A 27,786-nucleotide genomic window follows, 5' to 3' on the forward strand; every position below is an offset into this window, starting at 1 on the left:
TTTGATCCAATGAATCATGCAAGTCCTCCTACTCTGGCTCAATGTTACAGCATATTTTTATTTAACTGTAAGTCAACAAGTAACCTACCTTTGCATTCCAAGCCATATCTTCCTGGCATACAGAGCTCACATGAAGTCCCATTGAAGGCAGCATTACAAACACATTCTCCTGTGCCAGCATAACCTTCATCACAGTATCCATGGTTATTGCAAGGAGCTTCTGGGCCTCCTGGGCAAGCTGAATAGGAGTAAGAGGCAATGAATTACACATATAGTTTTAGGAAAAAAATATCCCATCTATGCCCTCTAATAATACATTGGGATTTAACTGCCATAATACCTTGGCTCATGCTGCCTGGCAATTCTATGGGCAGAAGTCCAAGATATCTGGAGACCACTAAATTGGTGAAAGCTTAGTCAATTAGGATTTCTAGTTCCACAGGAAATGCCTCCATTTTCAAACCCAGAACACCCATTCATCTCCCTTAGCAAAAGATAAAACTATTTTCAATCTCTATCAGGAAAATATAGAGAAACTATAAATTTGACATTAAACATCTCAAAAGATTATATCAAAAACTGAGGGTCAGATACAATACACTGGGCACTGCAATTTGCAACAATGGGAATGTCCTATAATAAAATAGTGCATGTTGGACTATATTCGTTTATCTTATCTTTGAGGATGTTCCGTTTTAATTCTTATCTCTTTATCCTTTTTTGTCACTTTAGAAATTTATTGGCATTCCAAGCTGCTAAGAATGCTCGACCTTTCAACTTTTCTGCTTTTTTTGGTACTTTTACAAATCTTTTTTGCAGTTCTATAAGCTGGAGCCTACCACTGATCTTGCAGATATTTTCCTCATGGGAATGGGGGATGTAATTTTGGGAACAAGGAACTTAAATTCAAAGTGAGTTTGGTATTTGTATGTGAGTGCACCAACATTCTGAAATTATTTTAGAGAGTTCAGATGAAGACATAATATAGGGCAGAGCTTCATCTCAGTCTGGAAAAAGCAGATAAGATGCCCACTGGAATCAACATACATTTCATTTATAAGAACATTTTTTCTTGACCTTAATTATAGAAATTAGCCCAATAAAAGGTAAAGAACATTAATCCTTTCCTTCTCTTCAAAAGTTAATTATACAGACAAGGGACCAGAAGCTCTTGATTTCAGATAGGTCAATTCCCCTCCTCCAAAGCTCAGTCAATTTAGTCAAAGAATTGAATTTGCTGAACAAAAATCTTCAACTAGTATAACCTTAGCTTTTCCAACCAACCTACTTAGATGTGTTACACTAGAAACCTGATTTTGCTTCACCAGCGCAACCAAACTGACTAAGGTTGAAAGGAATTGTGATGCAACATAACTGAGGAACCATATTTTGGAGATGGCTGATCTAAGCAAAGTGATTTTAGACAAATGACCATTTTTTAAAAGAAAGATGATTTGGCTATTATTAAGTTTCTCAAAGTTTCCTTTGGTTCAGTGCCTCCACTACTCAAGCACCTATTACATTTTTGAAACAAAGTGAAAAAACTTACTTCAATGTTTGACAATGAAAAGAATATACCAGGAGTAGCAACTTTTCATTTTATTATATTTTTTTAAAATCTATCATCTGTTTTTATCATATCCTACATGATTAGCATACTAGCTTTTCTTCTTAAAGGTCAAAATAGACATTGTGTGGGAGAAATGTGGTAAGATGTTTCAGGGTTTCTTTTTAGACAGCTTAAGAGGAATCCAGTTTTCACCAGAACACTGGACCAACCTTCCCCTTGTTCTTTGTCTAGATATGAATTATGTCTATTCCTAAGCCTGCTAAGAACCCTATGTAGATATCCATACTTCTTCATCCAAGTTCAAGTGTTTAAAATTGCAGAGACTTGCCTTGGCATTTATTTCCAAAGAATCCTTTACAGCACTGTGGTATCCTCATTGCCAAAGAGCAACTTCTCTGACAGCCGGACAGGGTTCTGTGACCGATGGTATATTCACATTGCTGCTTGTCTCCCTTACGATTTTGTATTTGGAAATAGGAAAACAAACTAAGCAACCAGGGAATTAGCAGGCATAAGCATCTCATAAGGCATAAGCATCTCTGACTGACTGCTGGCATGAATTGCAAGCTACTGTATGCAAACAATGTAAGTACTGAGTTTGTTAGTAAGGAGAGGCCATGTGGTATAGTGGTTAAGGTGTTGGACTAAGGACAGGGAGACCTAAGTTCTAGGATTTCCTTCTGCATGGAAGCCAGCTGAGTGAACTTGAGCCAGTCCCTCCCTCTCAACCAGGGATGGGCTTCAAAATTTTTAGCAAAGGGTTCTCTGCCCAGTTGCTGGGTGGGCGTGGCCATGGTGCGTGAAGCCTAGTCAGCCTCCTGCACCACAGCGGAGGTGTGTATTTTTGCTCTCCCAGGCTCCGGAGGCTTTCCTTGAGCTTCCAGGGGGGCAAAAATGGCCTCCCCGGGCTCCAGAGGCTCTCTGGAAGCCAGAAACAGGCCCATTTCTGGCCTTCTCAAAGTTCTGGGAGGCCTGTTTTTCACCCTCACCAAGCCTCTGTGTGCACCCTGCACTTACCTGCATCCAAAATGGGCCATGTGGGGACTCCTGGGAGGGGAGGAGCATGGTGGGCAGGGCCAGCCAAGAGTGGGATTTAAGGGTTCTCCAAACTGCACAGAATCTTAGCTGGGGATCTCCCAAACCCCTGCAAACCCCCAGCAGCCCACCCCTGTTCTCAACCCTAATGAGGGTCAGCATGTGCAACAAACTGGCTTCCTCATTGCATGAGACTGATAGTTTCCCAATCTCCTTGTAAACTATATGACCCAGTTAAAACAAGTTGATCTTGGAACCAAATGGAACAAAGCTGAGAAATTTAACAACTTAGCTTTTTGCACACTCTGATTTGTTTAGAGCAACAAGGTAGTATGATTTTTTTTCTTCTTCAACACTTCTAACATCCTAGGCAGGGGTGGGATGCTACTGGTTCTGCCCGGCTCTGTAGAACTGGTAGCTCTGAAGAGCAGCAGACACAGAACTGGTTCTGTGTCTGCTGCTGTTTGGCCCACCCACCGCCCAGGTGCGCAGCACAGCTGAGGTTGAAAAAGCAGTAAAAAAGTGGTTTTTCAAATGCTGTGCACCCGCGTGCAGCACTTATCAGCTGTTCAGGTAGCACAGCTTTAGGTGTATTACATGTGCATGCAAAACATAATCACCAAACCAGTAGTAACATTGGTTGAATCCCACCCCTGATCCTAGGGCCACAGAAAACTGGATAATAAAGTCATAATGGTTTACAAATAAGTACAGATTTTTTCCCCAGATTTCATGATTTTTGGGGGAGGATTGCTGTGATGATTTTTTTTTTTTGGTCTTTAAGGTACGCTAATCCTATTTGAAGGCATATAACACACCTTATGTCTTCCTGATCACTTTCACATACAGGGGCAGATATTTACCACCAATATTTGGTGATTTATCAGGATATATGGAAATATAGTAAAGAAATAGAAATTGGGGGTTTTGTTTCACTTTCTCAGAATCTTTTTGTTTTTTTAAAAAATTAGTTGATTATTTAAAATTGAGTAAAAAATGTACAGTCACAATTACCATTATTTTACTTCCACCAGGACATTGATAATTCCTGAAACAGTTGACACAATCTCCCTATTGAGAAAGGAAAGCACATGCTTTAGACCAAATACTTAAAATAACACTAATTTTTACAAGCCTTCATGCATGAACTACCAAGCATTGTGAAATACACAGCAGACATAATTTCCCCCTTATTTTTGCAATCATGCTCTTGCATAGATAGATGTAGTGATTTCCACATATAGAATCTGGTTCTTGCTATCTGCAAAAGTTCCATAGCATCAGCATATTGGTTTTACTAGTCTTGTTCATGTTAAGACTGTATGGAATGCACAAATCACTGTCACAGAAATACAAGAGTTGACAAATTGAAAACCGCACTCTCGTACCCTGATGAGGCGTCAATGCTTTTGGTTGAATTTGGCAGAATCTATGTTTCCTGAGCCCACAAGGAAGCTCAAATGCATAATGGAGAATTTTTCAAAAAGCAAGTCCAGTAAAAAGATAAATGAAGATGAAGCATTACATTTCATCAAGTTGTCTTTATAGTAGGATCCAATATCAACGAGTCATAATGCTTTCCATTTTTATATGTAAGACAATTATTCTTGCTAGGCCACAGCAACAGCTAGCATACTGGCTACTTAAATGATGATGTTTTTTAAAAAAAATAACAAAGCAACTATGAAAGACCAAATGACATGTCATAATTACTTTAACCCTTGGTCTAAATATGACCATCTATATGGCAATGACAGCAAGTTTGGTGTAGTGGTGAAAGACACCAGACTAGGAAATGGAAGACTGTGAGTTCCAGGATGACCTTAAGCATTAAACCAGCTGTCACTCTCGCTCAACTTTTGGAGCTGGCACAAGGATTTCTGGAGGGGAAAAAATGATGGCCTGAAGATGCCTCCATTAAAAGCAGAGCCAGAGATATGGCAAAGTTTGAAGAGCCAGGGAGTAGATTGGCTGCACAATCTCTCTGGATAAGGAGAGGACATGCCCACAAGTGTTACAGACATTTGCTCCAAAACAAGAAAACACAAAGACAGAAGTCTCTGCAGGTTTAGAGCTTTGGAAGATGAGCCATCTTGCTCAAACTGCAATTAGTGCCTTTAAAAGGACACTAAGATCACACACTTTCTTTTCTAATTACATCTGGAAATTGCTACCTTTTAAGTATTATAAACTTTTGGATTACCAATTCTGAAAACACCAGGTGAGTTATCCCTTCAATTCTTAATGAAAAAAAAATAACTACAAGCTTAAGAACTTAAAAAAATAAAATAAAGAGCACAAAACTAATTAAGACTTTAATTTCAGAAAGTTATAACTGGATTAAGAGACCAGATAAATTTGTAACAAGCTTGTGGAATTAATTGTAAAGAATGCTTCCTGTGAGAAAGGAAACTCATTTTGAATTTTTTCTAAGAGACAGTGGAGATAACCAAATTTAAAAATTGGACACTAGAAAGTACCAAATATTTTAATTAAAGAAGAATATATAAATATAATCTAATTAATTCCCCAATCTCAATGAACAATAAATAGATAAGCATGAATATGGTTTTATACATACATAGGGTGTTCCAGAAATAATGGAGCAGCTACTGAAATAAATGCCAATCATACAAGGTTGATATTGTTATTAATTTATTATCTTCATTTTGATTATTATATTTTACACATATATTTGTGCAAGACTAATAATCTGTTTTTGAATAATTTTTTTAAAGTTTACTTTCAAATTTGGAGTACTTTATTGGTTCTGGGACAGGATGGGTGGATGGATGACAAACAAGCAAGCAACTGCACTGGATTCATGTGATATCTGGAATGGCAACAACATGTCATTAGAAGGACTGACCGGAAATTCAGTTGTCATAAAAGTGTCACAACGACCACCAAGGATGGGATCAGTTAACATGCAATCAATCCCATAAGCAATGCCACCATCAAACTCTAGATGCCTTTGTATTATCTTGCATCTCCTATCATTAAGGAACAATTCACCCTAAAAATAGATATAAATTCATAATGCTATTAAGAAAAAAGATAACGATTAGGGGAAAAGATTAAACTAGTCAACCTGGTACTTTTCTTACTTTTGGATAAAACTTCCATAAACCTAGCCAGCATGGCTTATGGTCAGAAAGCTTATATATACATATTTCTAACATCATACATTATTTACTGCTTTAGAGTAAGTAACTTTATGCAAAGCACCAAAAAGGAGTAAGAAATATTGAGAATAAGAAATCAGGCATTCCTCTAATTACAACTATAATGGAGCCTGCCCATTAGAGTCATAAATCATGATGATCATAAAGAAGATTATCATGTCATTGAACCCAATTTTCTGATCTGTATTGCAATGATCATTAAAAGACCACCATGGTCATAAAGTGAATGCCACGGTCATTAAGTGAATCTATTGTTCTCTACTGGGAGTAAATGCTGGTAAAAAATGTAATAAGCCGCATTTATGTGACTGCGTGACACTGCAAACATCTGCAAATGCAAACCAGTTATTGAATTTCTGAAATGTAGTTACATAACTGCAGGGGTGGTACTTATTGGAACTACTTTTAGGAGGGAGTTTGTTGTAGCTTTATATGATCACTAAGTGACCAGTTGTAAATTAAGGAATATCTGTTATTATTTACCATTTATGCATAACTTCAGTTCATCCTCCCTGTTAATCATCATCATCTTTGATACATTAATTTTCAGATCTATACTCTTCGTTGTCTTATACAACCATTCACTTAATGACCGTGGCATCTTATACTTACTTTCACTGTAAGTAATCACACTAAACCAAAAACACCACATATGAAAGGACCAATATATTAACTTAACAGATCCATACACTCTAATATCACAAGCATTCCTTATACTGTATACATATCCATAAATACATTAAATAATGAACGGGACATCAAGTATCCAGTGGTGGGATTCAACCAGTTCACACCACTTTGGGAGAACCGGTTAACTTTCTGAGCAGTTTTGTGAACTTGTTGTTGGAAGAAATCATTAGGGCAGAGAACCGGTTGTTACCTTATTTGAATCCCACTACTGCATGTATCCTTGTCTTATTCATTGTTCCAAGTTGAACCATTCTGTTCATAACTTTCAGAGTCATTTTGGATGAAGTCCCGCAATACCACAATCAATTATATTTGCAAGTCATTGGAAGCTGTTCCAATGGAAGATACATTTCCTCTATGGTTTTTTTTTTTTTTTTTGTATAACGTAGTTTGCATATTGGGTCCTAGAGTTTTCAGGACCTTGTTGGAAAGCCTGGGGCATGAGTACAATCAATCTTCCCAATCCCAATCCCAAAGCAAAGACCAGAAGACACACATTTACATGTGCATTCCTCTCAATACAAAGTTGTGTGTGTGAGAGAGAAAAAACCCTTTATTTCCAATTTTTGCAAAGCACCTAAAACTCTTGATTACTTTCAAAATTCTGTCACTGAATTGCAAAAGGCTGTGTGCAAATGCTGCGAGAGTGATTAGCTGCTAATGCAAATATTGTCTTCATCTTGTAAGTTACACGGTGTCCTTTTGGGCTGGGCATTAGGGGACTACTTGGAATTCTACTTTTTTTATAGGGTTAAATTCCAGATATTGTGGTTGAGATATTTTAATTCTTGTTCTAGGATTTCGTTCTTTGAGATTTTGTAGGATCGATTTTTGTCCTCATGATTTGGTGTCTGTAACAAACTACTGTATGTAAATGTTTGCTGAGATTGTTTGAAATCTACTGTTATATAACACCCTGATTGCCAGAGGTAGAGACCCTCCCTAAGACGTTAGGTCAAAGTATGTTGGTCTGTATTTTTTCTTTCATGCTGCTAAATGTAGAATGAAGATATTTGATTGTCCTTTATTTGACACTGTCATTTATTTATGATGCTGTACAATGGTTAGCATAATAAAAATATGGATCAACTTATTTAAAACCAAGAATTACTCACAGTATTGGTGTCATCATCACCACATTTCACACTAAGATCTGAACCTTGAAGTGTTTTCAGTGTATCTGAGCTTGGGAGGGCATAAGCTAAAATCTGTGGAAGATGAAGGGAAATGATGGAGGAAATTCAAGTTTAGAATAGAAAAGTTCTATTGTGTTTATTTTATAAATTTAAAAATAAATTATGTAAATTTTATAAATTGTGACCTTAGTACTCCTTACCTTAGCATTCCCAATAACATGGAATTTCAAATACTGTAGCAGTTTCTCTTTGTTTGACATTTTGAATAGTTCATCTTGCTGTTCCTTTGGCAGAGCTCTTATTACTTTGTCAGTGGGCCAGAACAAAGTGACTGGCTGATGAAGAGGATCATTAATAAGATTTATCAATCCTGACTTCTAAAAGAGGACAAAGGAGAATCTGATTTTCTTTTTCAAAACAATTTGCATGTAATTTATCAAGCAAACAAACAAATGGTGAAAAGAATACATGAGGTCTTTTTGACATCTACAGTCAATTAAGACATATCCACCATAAAGACTACCAATCAATTTAAGTAGAATTATGATTTTGAACTCTAAATCAACCATGTAGACCAGGGGTTTCAAACTCAAGGCCTGCAGGCTGAATCCGGCCCGCAGGGTGCTCAGATCTGGCCTCCCTGGGCTCTGTTTTCTCTGGCAGAGGGTGACAGGAGGCCATCATGGCCGAAAATGGAGCCTTGATGAGTGATGTCAAGCTGCCCATGCCCCCTGTCCATGCCCCCTGTCCATGCCCCCTTGGTCCCCCGAGGTCTAATCCAACCTTTTATGTGGCCCTCAATGAAATCGAGTTTGACACCCCTGATGTAGACTTACTTCTATCAGGTTGTAGAACATGATGTATTCATTGTTTGCTGCAACAGTTTTGAGGTTTTCCTAGCAAGAAAAGAAATACTGGCTCAATTTACTTATTTAGGAAATAGAAATATGTGTTGAGAAATATTTTCAGCACACTATGAATAAAAAAATGCAATGCTGCTTTCAGAAATATATCAGAGGAAATATTTTTGATTGTAGATCCTTCACTTAGTATCTTAACAGAAGTGGGAAATGGGAATAATTGCTTTTGCAAATTTCCAAGAGGAATCTGGAATATGCATGCTGTGCCACTTGTTCTGAAAATAATATATAGAAACAATTCTAATACATAGTCCTAACTTGGGGAGACAATGGAGGACAGGAGAGCCTGCCTTGCTATAGTCCATGAAGTTACAAAGAGTCAGACACCACTTAGCGACTGAACAAAAGCAACACATAGTCCTAACTGGTGCAGCAGATTGCATTTTAGTGAAAACAGGATTTGATTTTTGAAGCCAAGAAGCTGTGAAGGCATATCTTTTTCTACTAGCATCAAACTGTTCTTGATTTTATCTGGAGTCTCTGCGCGGCCTATATTACCTCTACCATGGTGAAAATAGTTGTTGTTAGAGGCTGGCAGTGAAGAAAGATTCTCACTGCCATGTCTTGTGAGGTTCCGTTATGCCACTGAGATCCAAAATAATATGTACAAAATAAAATAACTGTGTGTGTAAGCAGCATATACATGCCTGTGTTTATATAGTTGTCCTATGTACAAACTTATAACTTATCAGTGTTTTCTTGAGGAAGCCTTTTTCAAAATTCATTTTTCCTATTACTTAATTAACATTTTAATTCTATTAGAACAGGTTCATTTGTTAGCAGCAAACAACATTGTGATCCATAACCCAGCAGCTTTTAATTAGTTGATAGTTTCAATGCACAATGGAGTGCACCTTTATTGCTTTTCCTTTTCCAAGAGGAAATTCTTGAGTCTTCTGTGGAGCCAGGACCTTATCTATGATATGGATTACTCCATTTGTGGTGATTATATCGCTGGCCAGTATCTTTGCTTTGCCATTCAAAAGGACCGTGTTCTAAAAATAAAAATAAAAATGCACAGTATGAAGTAACAAAGCTCTCTTGAAATCCTGAAATAAAGCGAGGTAAACATTTTATTGCTGATTAAACAATTAAAGGAGAAATCAGTTTTGCTTTCAGTGTTGTGTACAGTGCTGCTCAGCATGCTTGCCGAGAGGAAAGAGCAAATGAACACAGAATTCATTACAAGCAGGAGTACACATTTGAGCAAGTGTTGCTATATTGAATGGGTTCAGTTTAAATACACAGGAGCTGTTCTTGCATCTAAAGTGAGAACATTGATTGCAGGTAGGGGTTGTGAGAAGAAATCTGTAGATTATGACTCCTCAGAAGAGGCAATTTAACATCATATTGATTAAGGGAAGTGTCTGTATCTGAAAACCCATGATATTCCCAAAGCCAATATAAGAGATTGGGATGGTGATCCAACATTTTAGTATTAGTATTGAGTATTGAGCCACAGTGGTGCAGTGGTTAGAGTGCAGTGCTGCAGACTACTTCTGCTGACTGCAGACTGACTGTAATTTGGCAGTTTGAATCTCACCAGGCCCAAGGTTGACTCAGCCTTCCATCCTTCCTGTTGTGAATCAATAAAAAGTAACTAAGCCCAAATGCAAAGCGGGTTTTGAAAGCCTGCACACCTGATTGGTCCTTAAACAACGAACAAGGATTGGTCCATAACAAGTCCCTGATTGGCCAATATTAGGACACTTCTTATTGGGTATTAGTTGAACTTGTTGCACATATTATTGGTTAATAAGGTAGCAGCCAACCCTATAAAAGGGTTACTGCTGCCCATAGCCTTGCTCTGTTCTGTTCTATCTACTGTTATTAAAGAGTTGAAGTCACTGGTCAGATGTCTGGTCTCCATTATTCTCCAAACTTAACACTGGCGACGAAGGTGGGATGCGGAGACCGAAGAGCTGACTGATCTACAGAGCAACCAACAGAGCACGTGGTCGAACACGCACTATCAACGGCAACATGGCCAGCGGTGCTGTACCACCCGCTCCATTCGACCCAGAAACCGAAGACTGGGAGTCGTACATGGATAGGTTCCAGATGTTTCTGGAGACCAACAACTTGAAAGATGCAACAACCAGCAAAAAAAGAGCTGTATTTCTAACCCACTGCGGGCCTACCGTGTTTAAAATGGCAAAATCACTTGCCAAGCCAGCCGAAGTAAAAGCGATGGACTGGGACGTCCTCGAGCCTTTGCTACGGGCCCACTACGCGCCCACCATGCCAACCTTAGTCAGAAGGCACGAATATTACCAGAGGGTCCAGCGGAAAGGCGAAAGCCTTGCCAACTACGTCGCAGACCTCCGCAACCTTGGAGGCCTCTGCGGATTCTCTAACTTAGAAGAAGCCCTCCGAGACCGCCTAGTTCTGGGCCTAGAAGACTGCACGATCCAGAGCAAAATCATGGCTAAGGGGGACAACGTGAACAATACGCTTTCCAACAAGTAAAGAAATTGCTAACTTCTGATTCTGTACTTATGCAGTACAATGAAACTCTGCCGTTAACTATTACTTGTGACGCCTCACCTTTTGGGGTTGGAGCAATCCTGGCCCACGTATACCGAACGGAGCAGAAGCTCCCGTCGCTTTTTTCGCGAACTTTAGCTAAAGCTGAAAGAAATTATAGTCAGCTTGATAAAGAAGCTTTGGCTATTGTGGCTGCAGTTAAACGATTTCATGAATATGTGTATGGGCGTGCGTTTACAATAATTACTGATCATAAACTACTACTGGGGATTATTGCGGGTAATAAACCAACCCCGTATATATTGTCCCCCAGAATGACCTGCTGGTCGGAATTCTTGGCGGCGTACAACTACACCTTGCAACACCGCCCGGGGAAATCAATTCTCCGCGCTGATGCATTGAGCAGAACACCGCTCCCAGAATCGGTTGAAGATCCAGCCCCAACCATCACAACGCTGCAAATTGAGGCTCTACACGCGCCGCCATTAACAGCGAGAGACATTGCCCTCGAAACAAAACGAGATCCGGTCCTGCAACACATCCTACGCTGGGTTGAACGTGGTTGGCCAACAGAACAACTATCACCTGAATGGGCGCCTTTCAAAGTCCGCCAAACCGAACTGTTTTCCCAAAAGGGCTGCATCTTGTGGGGCGATAGAGTCGTAATCCCGGGCAAACTGCAACGAACTGTTTTAGCGGTATTGCACGACGGACATCCGGGCATCGTGCGAATGAAAGCACTCGCACGGAGCTACGCCTGGTGGCCAGGAATCGACAAAAGAATCGAGGCCTGGGTCGCTACTTGTCAATGTTGCCAGGACGTCAGCAACGCCCCACCTAAAGCAAGCCCAACCGAATGGGAAACTCCGAGGGGACCATGGTCCCGTATTCATCTTGACTTTGCGGGGCCTACAAAAGGGCACACTTTCCTTATTACAGTCGACGCCTATTCAAATTGGCTCGAGATCCATCGAATGAACACAACTACAACGGACTCAGTTATCAACAAATTAAACAGGCTATTTGCCACACATGGTTTTCCGGACGTTCTGGTCTCAGATAACGGCCCACAGTTCACAGCATTACCATTTGAACAATATCTTGCTGACCGGGGCATCCGCCATGCGCTAACCTTGCCCGCGCACCCTGCGGTGAACGGACGTGCAGAGCGCATGGTACAGTTTGTAAAAAAGACCCTCCACAAAATGGAATTCGGCGACATCGATGAAAAAATCAATTGAATTTTATTGTTGCAGCACATCACGCCCCACAGCGTTACCAACAAAATGCCCGCCGAACTTCTCATGGGGCGGAAACTACGATCGCACCTTGACCGGCTCCACCCCGCATACGCACCGAAAAGCCTTTCGGCTCCAGCAGCAAATGCCGGGAATTTAAGGTAGGCGATTTAATCTTTGCCAAAAACTTCTCCGGCGACCCTTTATGGATACCCGCAACCGTCACCCACCTCACAGGGCCTAGATCTTACCACCTGCTAACAGACGATGGGAGGGTGTGGAAACGCCACATAGACCAACTCCGTTCGAGTTTACCACCCAGCGCCCATGGCTCCCCGGGTTCACCAACTGAGGGGGGAGGAAATATCGAGAAAATTGACTTCGATATGACAGATAGCAGGCCAACGGAAACCCTACGGCCCAACGAAGTACCGGGAATCGAAGCAGGGAGGGAGTTGACTTTCCCATGGGAGGTGAACACGGGGGAAACCGAACTGCGAAACCCCGAAGAAACACTGATTGGTGGGGACAACCACAACGAAAGCAACACGGAATTTCCGTGCAGCGAAACGGAGCTTAACAGAGATCATCCAAACACTCCACCGGAACCGGACTTTAGGCCAAACCCGGTGGAACCACGGAAATCATCCAGACAGACCAAATGGCCTGTCTATCTTGAGGATTTTGTTACAGCTCCCCTCAAACGGAGCCCAAGGGGGAGGGGTGTTGTGAATCAATAAAAAGTAACTAAGCCCAAATGCAAAGCGGGTTTTGAAAGCCTGCACACCTGATTGGTCCTTAAACAACGAACAAGGATTGGTCCATAACAAGTCCCTGATTGGCCAATATTAGGACACTTCTTATTGGGTATTAGTTGAACTTGTTGCACATATTATTGGTTAATAAGGTAGCAGCCAACCCTATAAAAGGGTTACTGCTGCCCATAGCCTTGCTCTGTTCTGTTCTATCTACTGTTATTAAAGAGTTGAAGTCACTGGTCAGATGTCTGGTCTCCATTATTCTCCAAACTTAACACTTCTGAGGTAGGTAAAAAGAGGACCCAGATTGTTGGGGATAATATGCTGACTCTGTAAACCACTTAGAACTGTAAAGCGGTATATAAGTCTAAGTGCCATTGCTATTAGAATTATAGGGAGTTCAGTATTTCAGAAGATTTAGCAGATCAAAATCTGTACAATTCTATCCAGAAAGGATCAGATTATTTTCTCTTTCATGATACTTCTGTGATATCTGCAAGACTAAACCATAATTTCAAGTTCCTTATTTTACATGTAATAATTTCAATATTGCATCTTATCCCTGGAAAGACCAATGAAGGTATAGTTATATATCCAGTTGATGAAAATTGGTTACCTGTGCAAATGTGATTTTGAGCGGTTCTCCTTGGAGCGTGATGACAGTTTTATCTGAAGTCAGATCATTATACAACAATCCTATACATGATACAATGTGATAACGCAGAATCTGGGGCATCACACCTTTGGAAACCCAGTTGGTGATCTTGAAAAAGAATTGTTCAAAAATGATTTACTGTATTAGTGCCAGAAAGCAAAGAATGAACAATTATATATTGACTTTGCCATTATATTATTGTGAACTAAACTCATAGATCTTTCCTAAGTGATTCTAAACTAGGATCTCACATTGGACTCTGCTGCAGGGTGTTCTGTTCCTTGTTTAATTGGAATCCATTGGAAAACAGCTTCATAGAAACAGGCTGCAAAATTTATGTACCACCGAACTGTGCTGAATGTCCCATCTAACATCAAAATGCTTTTGTGTACTTACTTGTAAATCAGTTAGAAGAGCTTCATTCGTTGGTGCAAAAACAGTGAAGGGGCCTGTTCCTGTAATATCTCTGAGCGAAGCATCCTATAATAGTGAAAAACAAAATACACATGTTGGTCAATATATATTTCAGGCACCTTTATATCTCTCAGAAGATTATTGAATCTGAAAAAAAAAATCTTCTTAAAAATGCTTTCTACAAGTCAAGACATTGGGATGAGACGACTTGTGACTTTCTTACCATTAGCTTCCCATTAAACCGAGTAGTATTGAACTCCTTTGAAAGTTCCTGTAATAATAACATTAAAAAATTAAAATAGTTACCCAGTAACACTGAAAATGTAGATATATGAAATTATTGCAAAAGTAATTTCTACAGTGAAATAAAAAACAGCTAGATCTGAGTTTTGTTCTGAACTAGAAACTGATGTTCTACAGTAGCATCCTCACAGGTCTATCTATGGATCAAATTGTCTTAAGGCTTGTTGGGTATAGTGTGTTACTAGTTATCCTGGAGACTCTGCTAGAAAAGGCTAAGCCATGGATACAATGGTTTTAATAAACTTTAGATGGCTTTGTTGCACTGGGTTATGAAGAACTTAGCTAACATTACTCCTCTGGATCCCATTATTGTATTAAAGGGGTGTTAAACTTGCAGCTTGCAGGCCAGATGCATCATGTGCTGGCCATGCCCATTCCCGGTATAGCAAAGGAGAAAAAAGTTGTGATATGTCACATGATGATAATGTGACGATGCAAGTTTGACACCCCTGCTGTATTACATGCTTTATAACTTTTATTTTAACAAAATTGATGATAATCCCTGACAGTGGTGGGATTCAAATTTTTTTACTACCAGTTCTGTGGATGTGGCTTGGTGGGCATGGCAGGGGAAGGATACTGTAAAATCTCCAGTCAGAGGTGGTATTTGCTGGTTCTCCGAACTACTCAAAATTTCTGCTACTGGTTCTCCAGAACTGGTCAGAACTTGCTGAATACCACCTCTGATCCCTGTGTGTGTACAATTTTATTATTTAAGTATATTGAAATCCAATGCTTCTAGTGTTCCTTAAATATGGGAATGAGGATAATTTGCATTAGAAAAGCATACTAAAAATTAAAGACATGCACAGCCTCCCATCTTTTGGTTACAAAATATTTTTGAAAATAAACAGATAAATAGCAACCAGGGTTTCCACCTGCCCACACGGGCTGATACAGAGCCAACTTGCAATTGTCCTCAACATTTCTCATTTAGAAGATCCCTGGATCTATAAATTTGGGCTCCAAGATCTAGGCTTAGGTGCCTTCTAGGGGTGTAATTATAACTGGTTAATTGCTAATGTGCTTTTTTGTGGTATCTCACCCATATTCTGCTTTAATTTGGCCTGTTGCTACAGAGCACAACAACTGATCACAAACATTCAGTAAGGAAGATATCTCACCAGTGAGATGCTACCTCTGCAAAGAAACCCATCTCCAATGTAATTGGGTTTACAGATGCAACTCCTTTCTGACGGTAAAGTATCATTGCAAATGGCATTTTCTCCACACCCACCGTTATTCTGATAAAGAGAGAAGCAAGGAACATTAGCTAAAATATACTTTGTCTCAATAAATTTCAGTACAAAGTTCAACGTATAAACTAAGGGGAAGAAATGAAGGATGCAAAGGAGAAGATGGTAGAAAGAACAAGGGCTGGATCCTTCCTTCAAACCCTTTACAGATCCCTTCACCATCAAGCAAGCAGGGAGACAGCAAGGAAACAAGTTTGAAATAAGTGCTGGGGAAAGTACAACAAAGCACAAAACAGTTTCCAAGAGGAACGCTAGACTAGAACAGTTCTGCTGAAAGTTTCTCCCAGTGTATCGTGTGCCCCCCTGTGGAATTGTTTTGCACGATGGGGGAGAAATAAAAATGAAAATATCTGGGATAGTTGTAGCACTCTAAAAAGTAAAAAGTAAAAAAAAAGACAGTGAGACAATTCATTTCAGTTGCATTAACATCAGAATCAAATACCTGGCCTTATTTTAGTGAATCTTAGCTGGAGCTAGAATAAATTCAGCAGGATTTCTCACTTCTCCTTACAGTTCATACATCAATAAATGCAGCCAATGTAATGGGGTTAAGAAAAGCTGTCAGTTCTTGATTTGCAATAGAGATTGTCACCTGAACTGTGTAGGATAGGTGTGAAGGACAAAATCTAGACTCACCAGTGTACAGGGACTGATGAAAGTACATGTTTTCCCATCTCCAGAATATCCATTCAAACAGTTACATGCCGCCTGTCAGAATAAGGAAATAATCCAGGTTAAAATATAGGGAAGGATAGCATTTTATTCCCTGATCCATGGAAGTCCTTGTGATAACTTTCTCCTCTTTGGTTTCTCTTGGATGTCAAGTCTCTGTGATTCTGTTTTCATTTTTTCTCCCTATTCATGCAATCATTTAGAGCTCCAAATGATTAAATTATATCTGACTTATTAATTATGTATTTGTGTAATCCACCTAGTTCAGCACAGATCATATATTTTGGTATTATATTTCTTTATTCATCATTTCTTATATGATCCTAGGCTTAGTTTTTGACAGTCAGATCTGATCCCTGGAAGCAAGCAAGCTGTCAGCATGAAAAGACAAGGAAATGATGACAATCATAAGCAAGAATACCTGGAGAAATGATCAAGTGCCCTAACTCAGTTGAGTCATTGAATTATATTGTCAAACTATAGCCTGCAATTTGCCACTATTTTATATTTTATATATTTGTATATCAAATATTGCAGGCTGTCCATCTCACTCACAAAGTGACACTTATTACTGAATGCAGTATAATGCACAATTAATATAAAATGGGAATACTGTTTACCTTGTTGGGACCAGTGTGAGTGCACTCTGCATTTTTAGCACATCCTCCATTCTTCTCCAGGCAGGGGTTAATTTCTTTAGGAAACGAGAAAAAAAAGGAGGAAACCCCATTTAACTTTCACAAAACTTAGATTAAATGAGTGATAATTCATGGTAATTATTTTTGGTTCTTTACTTATCACAGCTCCTTAAGAAAATCCCTCTTAGTCTGGGAATAAGTGCAGTATTTGTAATGCAGTTGTTATATACTTTCCTGAGGTTTATTCCAATGTGTAAACTTTTCATAATCATAAGCTTTTCACTCACATGGGAGCGCTTTGGTACACTCCAAGCACTATATAAATAGTGAAATAATTCAGCCTGTAATATTTGTACTTCCTAAATGCTCAAATAATCTATTAAACCAGATGAAGATAGCGCAACAATGTTAACCATGGACAATGTTCTCTTTGAGAGCCAGTTTGTTGTAGTGATTAAGGCATCAGGCTAGAAACCAGGAAATTGTGAGTTCTAGCCTTACCTTTGGCAGGAAGCCAGCTAAGTGATCTTGGGCCAGTCACTTTCTCCCTATGAAGAAAGAACCCACTTCTGAAAAAAAAACTCTCACCAAGAAAAACTTCAGGAATGTCTCCAGGCAGTTGCCAGGAGTCAATGGTGAATTAAAGACATAACAACCCCCCCCCCCCCCCAAAAAAAACCCTCTCAAATTTCTTTCATTAGAAAATTAGTCATCCCCATAGCAGCTTTTCCCAACTACACAAAATTACACAAAATTATCTGCTACTATGTCCTACCAGTCAATGACTACTTCAGCTTCAACCACAACAATACAAGAGCATACAACAGATACAAACTCAATGTAAACCGTTCCAAATCCTTGATTGCAGAAAGTATGACTTCAGCAACAGAGTGGTCAATGCCTGGAATGCTCTATCTGACTCTGTTGTTACATCTTCTAACGCCCACTCCTTTAACCTTAAACTATCCACTACTGACCTCACCCCCATTCCTAAGAGGCCTGTAAGGGGGGTGCATAAGTGCACAATCGTGCCTACCATCCCTGTCCTTTTGTCCCCATTTATTCGTACCTATTTCCTGTATTCTTACTCATGTTTATACTTATACCTATTATCTTGTAAACGATTGACAAATCAAATCAAATAAATAAATAAAATAAGTAAATAAGACTAAATTAGTGCCTCAACTCTTAGATATGGCACTCTGAAAGCTACCTGTTCTGACCCAGCTCCCCAAACACGACAAAACCTCTTAACTCAAAGATTCCTTTCTTCGGAGTGCCAGCAGCCCCAACAAAAGGTTTCTATCTTAAAGCAGGCTAACAAGTCCAGAAGATGAATAGTTGTCTGCCATAGCTATTCATCTCTGCCCCCTGCCTTTTATCCCCAGACCTAGGGTGGAGCTTTGCTAGCAACAGTGGCTCTTCCTTCCCAAGGATCGGCCCACAGATTTCCACTGCTCTCCTCTTCTCTCTCTGCCTTCTGCACATCCGCGCATCAGGCACTGGACCCAGCTGTTCTTCCGCTTCTTCATCAGCCACTTCCAGACCTGGGGGCTGTTGACTATCCATCTGAGGGATGACAGATGGCCCAGGCTCTGCCTCTGTCTCTTCTCTGCCAGTTCCATTCCCTCTTCCCCCTTGGAGCTGTCAGGTTGCCTTGATGCTGACTCTGACTTCCACGTCTTCTCCTCTGATTTGGCAACCAACAGGCAACAACACTACCATTCTAATATCTCTAAGGGATATGAAAGGGACAAAAGATGCTCCCATGTGTTGTCAGCTTGCCAGCTGGCGCATAAATACCATGTCTGTATATGCATATGTATATATAAGTAAACATATGCAATAAAGAGATTGCACACCACATTTACTGATAAAAAGTGATTTTGCATGATAATTTATATGACTCCAACTGTTCAACATAAATATATGTGATGTCCCTTTAACCTATATGTTTCAGTTAACAAAAACTAAACTGAGATATTTACATAAATGGTGAGGAAGGAGGGAAGGAAGGAAGGAAGGAAGGAAGGAAGGAAGGAAGGAAGGAAGGAAGGAAGGGGCAGACATTGTCATGCTAACCAGATGGAGAAAATTCAATTCTTGAAAAAGTACAAAATATAGTAGCTATAGAAATAAGCACTTACCAAAGCAGGCAATTCCATCACCAGAGTAACCTGTTCTGCAAACACATACTCGTTTTCCTGGAGTGGTACGTCTACATTCTGCTTTGGCAGAGCAACCTCCATTGTTGTTCTCACATGCATTAATAGCTGGAAAAGCATGCAGAATCAAAATTACGTTGCAATGCTTGCACCACTTAAATTCCTTTATTTCAAAGTGAATTTAAATATGTCAAATTTAAATTTAATTTTACCAAAAAATGTTTGCATAGCAAGTCTGCTATATAAATGTGAACATGAACTTGTCTTATTCCTTATCTGTATACCTAAAATAAATGTTTCTGCACACTGGCTGGCCATTTCTTAAAAGATCAGGATATCCCAGAAATTGTGGAATGTTACCGATATAGGAAAGCTATATCCAAAGACGAATTTATTGAGAGATGTTAGATGGGTTGGCAAAGAATTTGCTATGAGTGGTATAGATTTAGAAATAATATATTTTTAAGAGACAAAGTTTGAGTATGATGAATTAACTATAGGCAGGAATCTCTCTCTCAGGAAATATGATGTAGGCTTGGCTACTCTGAAAGGATGCCTATTATTTCCTCTACTGGTGCTCTACTTGCATATTTGTGAAAACACAAGAAATAAACCATCCCATGACTGCAACCCCTCAATTTATATCTAACTGTATTTCCCTGAAAACAAGACCAGGTCTTATATTAATTTTTGCTCCAAAAGACATATTAGGGCTTATTTTCAGGTGATGTCTTTTTTTTGTTGCAATGGACATACTAAGTATGTCCACCTGGCTGACGATCTTAACTGGGGCTTATTTTTAGTGTAGTCCTTATATTATGAGCATCGTGAAAGATCATGCTAGGGCTTATATTCTTATTTTCACGGAAATACAGTAGCTAGAGACCACATTCCTCCATGAGCTTCATATGGCATTACTAGATTTTTAGAGTCTAAACCGCATTATGGCTCTGCACTCTTCAACTTTTTCGTATATGGATATGACTAGCTGTCTTAGGCTGTTCTATATGTAAGTTCAACTTGGTCAATACCTGGATGAGATATGGCCTTGAAATCCCAGGGCCAAATACAAAGTTGCTAAGGTAACATGATCAAAACCGGACTTAACTCAAACAGTATTTTTCTATTTTTTTTCTTATTTGGTGAAAGATAAATTGAGAGGAATACAAGAATCACAAAACATTTCAGGATTACTGGACAAGGTACAGTACTTGTTCCCAGGAATCTGTCCAAGGTCTTGAAAGGGCTGCCACTGACTATATACAGTTAAGTTTTGATTTTAAAAGGTATCTGATTCCTCCCTGCCTTCTTCTCAGGACTTCTAATTGATTTACAATTAATTGCCAGTGAGTAAACATTCTCCAATATCTACTAGCAATCAAAGCTTTCTTTGGCTGAATGTTAGTAAATGAGTATTTTTTCAAAGCTTATTTTTTAAAGAAAGGAATACATTAGAAATTAATTTTAATTAATATTTTTAATGTAACTCATAATATATTAATTCCGCCTCCTGCTAAATCAGATTTTGAGAATGTCAAAAATTGCATGAACTCTTCAACAATAAATTCCACTTACCTGAACAATATGTACCATTCCCTTTAAACCCAGCTGCACACTTGCAATACGGTGGACCAATAGGATTAAGAAAGCAACTAAAATAGAAAATCAAGACAGATGATAATTTGCAATTGATAAAAAAGAAATGGCATGCTTGGAAAACCAGATAGTTGGCATCAGATAAACTCATTTGACCAGGGCCATAATAAAAGTCTACCACATATTAAATAGATGAGGTGTGCATTTAATTAAACATTAACTTTGCAAATGAAAAATAGAAAATATTTTCTCTGTTAAAAATAGTTCTCTGCCACACCGAACACATTCAGTCTGCAGCCTGAGCAGCCTGTAGCTGTTGGTTTAATTTCTAAAGTCATTTGTAAGTGTCAGTTTCTTGGCTGGATTGGAAGAAAGAGAAGGCACGGAGTGGTGGAAGTCAAGGGCAAGTACAATGGAAAAGTAAAAAAAAAAAAAAAGCATGACCCATTTAATCACTTGCAATTGCAAGATCAACTCCGTGCAGTTTTCTTAGCAAGGTTTTTTAGAAGTGGTTCGCCGTATCTCCTGCAGTTGAGAGAGAGGAACTGGCCCAAGATCACCCAGCTGGCTTTGTGCCTAAGGCAGGAGTAGAACTCACGGTCCCCCAGTTTCTAATCCGAAGCATTAACAAATACCCCAAACTGGCTCTGATTGCAAATCATTTCAAATTAAATTTTACAGTTAGAGAAAGCATTAGGGTCAGGGGTCAGGATAAAGTAAAGGATAGTATGGATCCATTAACTAGTTTGATACAATACATACTTGGCACTGGTGTGGCAGGTATTATTGCACTTATCATCTCTGATTTCTGGAGAAGAGGAAAAAATGTTTTTGTTAGTCAATATTCTACAGTCTAAGACTGACATCCTCTCCTTTCTTCCCTTTATTTTGTTGAGCTGAAATCTATGTGTAGAGCTCACCTATATGTACAGATTTTCTTGGACTATGTCACGTTAGAATTGAGGTGGGTTTAAATGTTTCTTCAATCGTGCACTTACTCTGGTATTCTGGTTCAAATACCACCTTTTTGCTGTTAGAACTAAGCTCACTCTGTCTAGAATTTACTGACAAAAACAGCACCTTTCTCCATGTGCACGTTCCTTTTCTAAGCAAAATCTAAAAAAAAAAAAAAAAAGCCAGGAGATACAGCATAGGAGACACAGGACAGCAAAGAAACAAATTCGTGTTGTTTCTTTTGAACTCTCCACAGATGTTTTCCTCTATATCAATCAAGAATGGGCTTCTCAGCCTATCTTTCTGACTCAAATGCCTTATTATTGTAAATTTAAGTTGCTAGATCAGCTACTTTCTGTTGATGGAATGTAAGAGGCCTATTTTGTTCTTGACCTTCAGCAGAAAAATATTGTTCTGACCCAGCCTTACTTACTCATGAGTAAAACAAACCCCTTTTCCAAACAGTGCCGGAACAGTCTTTTATTCATGTGAATAAACAAAAACCAAATGTAATTAGTCCCAACAAACCTGGTTCTGGCCAAGGAATCCGAATTGCTTGCTGTATACTAGAAAACCAATGGTTGTCTGTGACAACTGGCCACTCTCAAACCCCTACTATTTATTTCCTAGCCAGGGCAGGACTGACTAGCATCTATGTCTGCTTTTCCCTGAGAGCCAGCTTTTTGCTTTCCTTTGCTCTCCTCTCCTTTCATCTCTACTCATACACACATCTGGGATGGGCCCCATCTGTTCCTCCATCTCACTCAGCTAAGGCCCCAAAGACAGCTGCCTCTCCACCTGGGGGCAGATGGAAGGCTCTAGCTCTGCCTCTGTCTCTGATGCTGTTTCATTATCAGAGTCTTCCAAAGTCTCTGAAGCCAGCCCAGAGTCTCCCTCAAACTTCTCCTCATCTGACTCTGCTGCTAGCTCTGCTGGATCTGACAGGCTACAACCAATATGTGTGGCTGGGTTCTGCATATTGTAGAGAGAATGAACTCTCTTTAAAAGAGACGCTTGGCCTGAGCTGCTGATGACACCATTACTACTTTTAACTCTGAAATAGGATGCAGCAATCTACTTACCACTGTCACATTTGACACCTCTCCAACCAATATCACATTCACAGGTCCCATCTCCTTTAATACCACTGTTGCATCTCCCATACATGCAAGCACATTCTAAAAACAAAGGGGTGATTTTAATTCCGAATAGCTCATAAAATAGTAGTAACAAATAGCATACCATCAGCTCTCCTTTAAACTCTTCTAGGCTTTTGTGATTCAATTTACTGAAATATTTTTAACATGATAGTTTATGTCTGTTTTGCAATTGCATAAGCTATGTCTTTGTCTACATTCACTAAAAAATGCCTAAGTTATAATATTACAAGTGTAACACACATAACATGGTTTGAACAATGGTGCTGTTTCTTTCTTTTCAAAACTTGAGCCCTGAAGTGAAGTCTGAAGAATTATAGCTGGTTGCCTTGTGGAAATCACTGAGATCTCGCAAGCTATTTTACATACAGCTGGTCAACATCTAATACAAATGGCAGAGTAGACCTTCATATTTATTGAATGATTGTTGATTCATTTGTTGAAGGATCCTTCCATGTGTACAACAGATGGATACAAAAAGAAGTATCTATTTACCAAATGAAAACAATAGATGCAGTTGGGAAGCATATGGGCCATGAATCATACCATTATTCAGAAATATCAATCGTGATGAAAAATAAAGTAGTAAAATGTAAAACATTAATTAAGCAAAAAGTTGATTAAAATGTTTGATTATTCATTGATAGCACTTCAGCCACTTGGATGCATATGAATCCTACTAAATTGCACTTCAAGGAAATCTTTGTCAACCCTGAAGCTGGCTTAACTGTGGCCATTTTCTTTTCTGTAGCTTTTCTCTAAGGAGGTTTCTCTTCAGGGATGACACAGCCTGGAGCTAATAGGCAGAGAGGGGGTTGTAGAGATAAATGGAGGGTTCTTGCCAAAATAAAATTCTTTCCCCTGGGAATCAAGGACATTCATGCAGGTATTTGAAAGGTGGAGACTGAACTCACCTAGCAACTGGACTATATGCTGATTGGATCATGTGACTGGTGGCTTTGGGGGGAAGTGACAAAGTTCTACTTTTAATTGGGTATAAAACCAGCAGGAACCTATAGCTAGTTTTCCACCAAGTTAGTGCCAGTATGATATGTCCCAGTAAAATGTTCTTTGATGAATATGCCTGCCTTGGAGTTCTCATTGTTGGGGCTGGATTACTTGGAACCTTGACAATCCTCCAAAATTCAATGTGACCCACAAGAAACAAAAGTAAAAAGATTGGGGTAGCATAATTCGTTATAGCTGTGACAATTATTTGAAAACTTAGCAAAGTAAATGGTTCTGAAACCAGAAATACCTTGGTCACAGTTTGTGCCATATTTGCCTTCAGAACATCGCTCACAGGCCACACCACCAAATCCTGTTTCACACTCGCAAGACCCAGTGCCGTTGATGCCATCCAAGCAAATTCCATTGCCAAAACATGTTTTTCCAGATAATCCTGGACAAGGCTCACACTGTGTGCCATAAAAGCCTGCACAACATTCTCTGGTCTAAAAAGAAATAAAGACTTTAGGGCTACTGCAATTGGAATCTTTGGAAATCTTTGGAAAAGAAGAAAACCAGAGAGTAAGGATGGAATTCTTGAGCTAGTTCTCAAGAGCACATAGATAACTTTTGGGGCATAATTTTATTATTAGACATAATAACCCGATCACATTCTTCACCCATTATGCTGCATCATTGTTTATTTTAGGCTTTCTCCCCCTTAAATAATCAAGGACGGCTGTAGTTATACAACATGTGTTACAAACCGCAATAAATAAACATGCTAAGTCAGAGTTGCTCAGTTCTAAGTAATCTTTTGGAGTAGTTTCCAAAAATTTACCTGTACATAAAACAGTGTTAAAATCTGAACTATTCCTTTTAGACAGAGGCTGAACCTTTTATTGTTATGGTTCATTGCACAGTATTCCAGATGGTCAGACTGGATTTGGCATTTTCATTCACCATTCAAATCCTCCCCTTGGATTAAGTATCACAGATCCAAAGCAATGTGTAAATCTAACCCTCTTTCACAAGATATTGTATCAATAGTATGCTTACAATTCTACTTTTAGTACATTTTGACTGGCATCCCACACGCATCGTTATTCCGTACAAGGAGACATAATAGCAGATTACCTTCTTGCCTGGCTGTATGAAAGAATAACCAATTTTAGTGAATTTAATACGTATGTAAAATGCTTCAAAAAGCTATTCTAAAATATTTTAAAAAATAAAGCAATTCTATTGGCTTTCATTTGAAGTCCAAACTGAGGCCCAGACCTGCTGTGATTAAATTTCTTAAATCAACTATTCATGATAATATTTTACAGTTTTCTTTACAAGTAAATTCTTTAGAATTTTAAGCAACAAAGAATGCTGTTTTGCCCCCTGACCAGATAATCCAAAATGATAAAACAGCTGAATCAGGCATTTCTTGGGCTACTTCTTTTTTCTCCTCCTCTTATTTTCTCCACAATAGTGACTCTGTAAGATTAACTGTTTTTTTCTGGTGAGACTGGTCTATTAGGGCAACCTGGTCTACCCAATTATGGGATGGAGCATACTGATTCTGCTTTTGCCTTTCAGCCCCAATCCAGGAGCCTTCGCAGGCAGTCGCTTTCGTGGCAAACTTTTTTTAAAAAAACATAAATTCAACAAGACCCTGTAAGATGAGTTGGGCGGAGAGAGAGTGACTAGTCCAAAGTCACTAGCTGGCTTCCATGCCTAAAATGGGACTAGAACTCACAGTCTCCTGGTTTCTAGGTCAGTACTTTAATCATTGCACCAAACTGGCACTCAGATGCTACTCCCTATTTCTAGAGATTTCATTCTCTCTCTTTTTTTAATAAACTTCATTAGTCTTTTATATCTTTAAAAACCAAACAAAAATATTAATATTATGACATTAACAGTTTGTGACATCTATCTCATATACTTCTATTTTGTGCTTATTTACAAATATATACAATTTATGCGAACATAAATCTTTAATCTATAAATTGCTTATCATTAATTCTTCCATCATCCGTCTTAATTCAATCCAATCATACCATTTTCCCCAAATTCTATAATATTCAGACTCCTCTTTCTCTTGTAACATCAGGGTTAATTTATCCATCTCAGCACATGCCATTATTTTTTGAGTGATCAATTCATCTGATGGTATACAATTGTGCTTCCAACATTGAGCATAAGCAATTCTAGCTGCCGTTAAAATGTGTAATATTACATATTTTATATTTTTCCCACATTTCTTTTTAAATATCCCTCACAAAAATAATTCTGGTTCCAATTCTATTTGTTCCTTAAGGATCTCTTGCAACCATTTTTTTTAATTTTAAGCCAGTACTTCTGGGCTTCTGAACAAGACCACCACAAAGTACCCTCTTTTTTTCTTGCACTTCCAACATGCTGGGTTCCATGTTGGGATATATCTTTGCCAATCTCGCAGGGGGCAGGCACCATCTATAAAACATCTTATAGATATTCTCTTTATATGAGGCCGATTTTGTTAGTTTGTTAATTTATAATTTAGGTTCCAAATGCTCTCCCACTCTGTCAAATTTATATTATGTCCAATGTTTTGAGCCCAAGCTATCATAATTGCTTAACTGTAATTTCATTCTCAAATACTTACAATTTGTATACTTCCAGTAGGGCAGCTAGATATCTGTGAGCAGGGTACACACTTTCCCTTAAAAAGAATACACACATTTGTCAAACAGTAGATCCAGAAAGCATTTCTGTATTGCTAGATAAGCATAAGAGATCTTGCATAGTCAGAGAAGCTTTGATTATTTCCTCAATTAATTTGCTTTCCTTATCTTTCTGACAATTATTCCCCAAGATGACTTTGTTCTGTCATTTGAATCTAAATTGCATTCCCATTTCATTTCTTTCCTTTGTGTCTCTTATTTTGGCATCTGCTGCTCATTGTCAACCAAAATAAAATCAGTGGAGGAAAGATGATATATCGAGAGTCACAGGGAAAGATTGTGATATTGGCCCAAGCACTTCCTTTCTATCTTGATCCATAATAGATTGTTGTGAGGCTGTAGAATAGGGAATGATAAATGATGTCCTGAACGGTGTGAGATGGAAAATCTGGGAGATCTGACATGCAAATAGATAGACTTGAGTTTCCATTTTGGCACATAAACTGGGTACCTGTGGGCCATGACCCTCGATGGGTGATATGTTTCTTCCTCAATCTCAGGTCCTCTACCAGAGGCCTGGGAGTTTGAAGGTTCTGTATATTATCTTAGCTGCACTGCACTCTTCTGGACAGAAAACGCTGATGATTTTCCTGGGATCTGTTGGAGCTATTCCCCCAAGTGTTGATTGACCATTGGTTGATTAACCAGTGGAATGGCTTGCCTTCAGAAGTTGTCATTGGAGGCTTTACAACATCACTAGAGGCTTTTAAGAAGAGACTGGACAGTCACTTGTCTGGAATGGTATAGGGAAAGGGTTGCCAACCTTTTGGATCTCAGGGACCACCAAACTCATAATTTTAAATCCCAGGGACCACTAACTGGTTCTGTGGGCATGGCCTAATTTGTGGGTGTGGCTTGGTGGTCATGTGACTGGCTGGGCATGGCTTGTATGTAAATATTATAAATATTTATGTAAATATTGAATTTTTTATAAAAAAGAGCAACTTTTACCCAAAATCAGGCAAAGCAAGCAGGCAGATTGAGTTGCTCACAGAATCATTCAGTGATCTATCTATCTATCTTCCATCGGCTAGCTCAGTCTCTCAAATTTGCTTGCCGTGAGTCTGCACTGAATAATAGAATCTTCAGTCCTAAGGGAGGTTTGGCTGTGCTTAAAAGCAGATCTAAAGACTAGCCAGAAAGCAAGAAATCCAAACATTTCCTGCTTCCTAACTAATCTAAATCTCCCTGCACAGCAGAACAGATGATGATCGGAAAAAGGAAAAATAGCAATTTCACAGGCAAGTTTGCTGGGTAAGAAGTGAGTGGGCAGGGAGGGTTCCCGCGAGTCA

At 39.0% G+C, this 27,786-nt stretch overlaps 1 protein-coding gene across 1 annotated transcript in view; it reads right to left on the bottom strand.

Moving 5' to 3' along the window:
- Window positions 1–27,786, bottom strand: part of STAB2 (stabilin 2) — a 90,657-nt gene that overhangs the window by 14,939 nt on the left and 47,932 nt on the right. The window contains exons 36-56 of the mRNA XM_026692948.2: window positions 26,416–26,472; window positions 24,837–24,926; window positions 24,088–24,283; window positions 22,755–22,850; window positions 21,481–21,526; window positions 20,698–20,774; window positions 19,105–19,230; window positions 16,940–17,013; window positions 16,284–16,355; window positions 15,516–15,635; window positions 14,312–14,359; window positions 14,071–14,154; window positions 13,636–13,782; window positions 9,391–9,531; window positions 8,453–8,512; window positions 7,817–7,993; window positions 7,596–7,688; window positions 5,475–5,621; window positions 3,620–3,676; window positions 1,899–2,022; window positions 89–238 (exon numbers count right to left, since the gene is read on the bottom strand). Of these exons, the coding sequence (XP_026548733.2) occupies window positions 89–238; window positions 1,899–2,022; window positions 3,620–3,676; window positions 5,475–5,621; window positions 7,596–7,688; window positions 7,817–7,993; window positions 8,453–8,512; window positions 9,391–9,531; window positions 13,636–13,782; window positions 14,071–14,154; window positions 14,312–14,359; window positions 15,516–15,635; window positions 16,284–16,355; window positions 16,940–17,013; window positions 19,105–19,230; window positions 20,698–20,774; window positions 21,481–21,526; window positions 22,755–22,850; window positions 24,088–24,283; window positions 24,837–24,926; window positions 26,416–26,472 (2,182 nt within the window). The remainder of the gene's footprint in view (window positions 1–88; window positions 239–1,898; window positions 2,023–3,619; window positions 3,677–5,474; window positions 5,622–7,595; window positions 7,689–7,816; window positions 7,994–8,452; window positions 8,513–9,390; window positions 9,532–13,635; window positions 13,783–14,070; window positions 14,155–14,311; window positions 14,360–15,515; window positions 15,636–16,283; window positions 16,356–16,939; window positions 17,014–19,104; window positions 19,231–20,697; window positions 20,775–21,480; window positions 21,527–22,754; window positions 22,851–24,087; window positions 24,284–24,836; window positions 24,927–26,415; window positions 26,473–27,786) is intronic.

Source organism: Notechis scutatus, chromosome 6 (genome assembly GCF_049901735.1).
Source record: "Notechis scutatus isolate UNSWTSFEM ecotype Mainland chromosome 6, rNotScu1.2, whole genome shotgun sequence".
Taxonomy (NCBI): domain Eukaryota; kingdom Metazoa; phylum Chordata; class Lepidosauria; order Squamata; family Elapidae; genus Notechis; species Notechis scutatus.